The sequence below is a fragment of the Trichinella spiralis genome (genome assembly GCF_000181795.1).
Source record: "Trichinella spiralis strain ISS 195 chromosome Unknown Scfld7, whole genome shotgun sequence".
NCBI lineage: Eukaryota > Metazoa > Nematoda > Enoplea > Trichinellida > Trichinellidae > Trichinella > Trichinella spiralis.
Genome location: NW_003526946.1, coordinates 665,039 through 666,125, shown reverse-complemented (window position 1 = coordinate 666,125; position 1,087 = coordinate 665,039). Strand labels below are relative to the sequence as shown.

General features: G+C 32.6%; 1 protein-coding gene across 1 annotated transcript; it reads left to right on the top strand.

The window, feature by feature from the left end:
* Nucleotides 1–139: 139 nt before the first annotated feature.
* On the top strand, nt 140–1,069 carry Tsp_11531 (putative piwi domain protein; the record flags this gene model as incomplete). The annotated part of the gene is made up of 5 exons (XM_003373071.1): nt 140–284; nt 357–528; nt 589–706; nt 746–941; nt 1,010–1,069. Coding segments are annotated over exons 1-5 (691 nt in total), but the record flags the coding sequence as incomplete, so codon positions are not given.
* Between the last annotated feature and the right edge of the window lie 18 nt (nt 1,070–1,087).

Genomic DNA, 1,087 nt, shown 5'->3' with positions numbered 1-1,087 from the left:
CACCACATAAAGCATCAATGTTACAGTAAGTATTGCAAAATTTCATTAATAAATCAAATTAGCTTTGTTGATTATTTGCTTGATTTTTAGGGAATTCTGTCTGCAAATTGTCAGAACATGTCGTAGTACAGGAATTGAAATGCCGGACAGCCCAAAATTTTACGAACAAGCGCGAAAAAATGATACGGTAGAAATGGTATTAAAACGTATTGCTGACAAATGTGACAGAGATGGAATAAAATGTGATTTGGTATTTGTCGCGTTATTTTCATCTGAACAATATGGTAATAATTATTTTGTTGTTATATGATGAAATTTATTTTATTAATGTTGAATGTATTTTTACCTTTTTGAAGCTCAAGTGAAATCTTGTGGTGATATCACTTTTGGATTGGTCACTCAGTGTGTATTACCGAAAACAATAAGCGATGTGGCAATAAAGAAGAGCTATTCGACGATGTTAAATATTGCGATGAAAATAAATATGAAAATTGGTGGCATCAATACAAAATTACTGGAAGATGAAATGTATGATATTGAATTGATGAATGCGTATGAAAAATTCTTGAATGGAAGTTTTTTGTTTAGTTTGGATAATTATTTGTATAAAAATAATGCATTGGTAATTGGTGTGGATGTGGTTCATCCATCTGCTGTAGAAACGCATTTACCATCAATAGCTTCGGTGGGTATTATTCATGGTATTGTACTTTCAAATTATTGAAGGAATGTTTTTGATTTGAAGGTTGTTGGAAATGTGGATACAAAAGTGACGAAGTTTCATGCTTCGGTGAAACTACAGCCAGCGAAGCAAGAACTGATCACTGGATTTATCGAACAATTTTCTGAACGTTTACTGGAATATCTTGATGTTAATGGTACGGCTCCGAAAAATATTATTTGTTTATCGAGATGGAGTATCCGAAGGTCAATTTATGCAGGTGAAATTGTGTTGTATCATTTATTAAAGCCAAAGTAAAAATTTATTTTTTTTAAAAAGTTTTGGAAGAAGAACTGTCTGCTCTCGTAGGGCTTGCCAATCAGTTGCACAAATTACCGCGTGGATTACGTTATTTGTGGTTCCAAA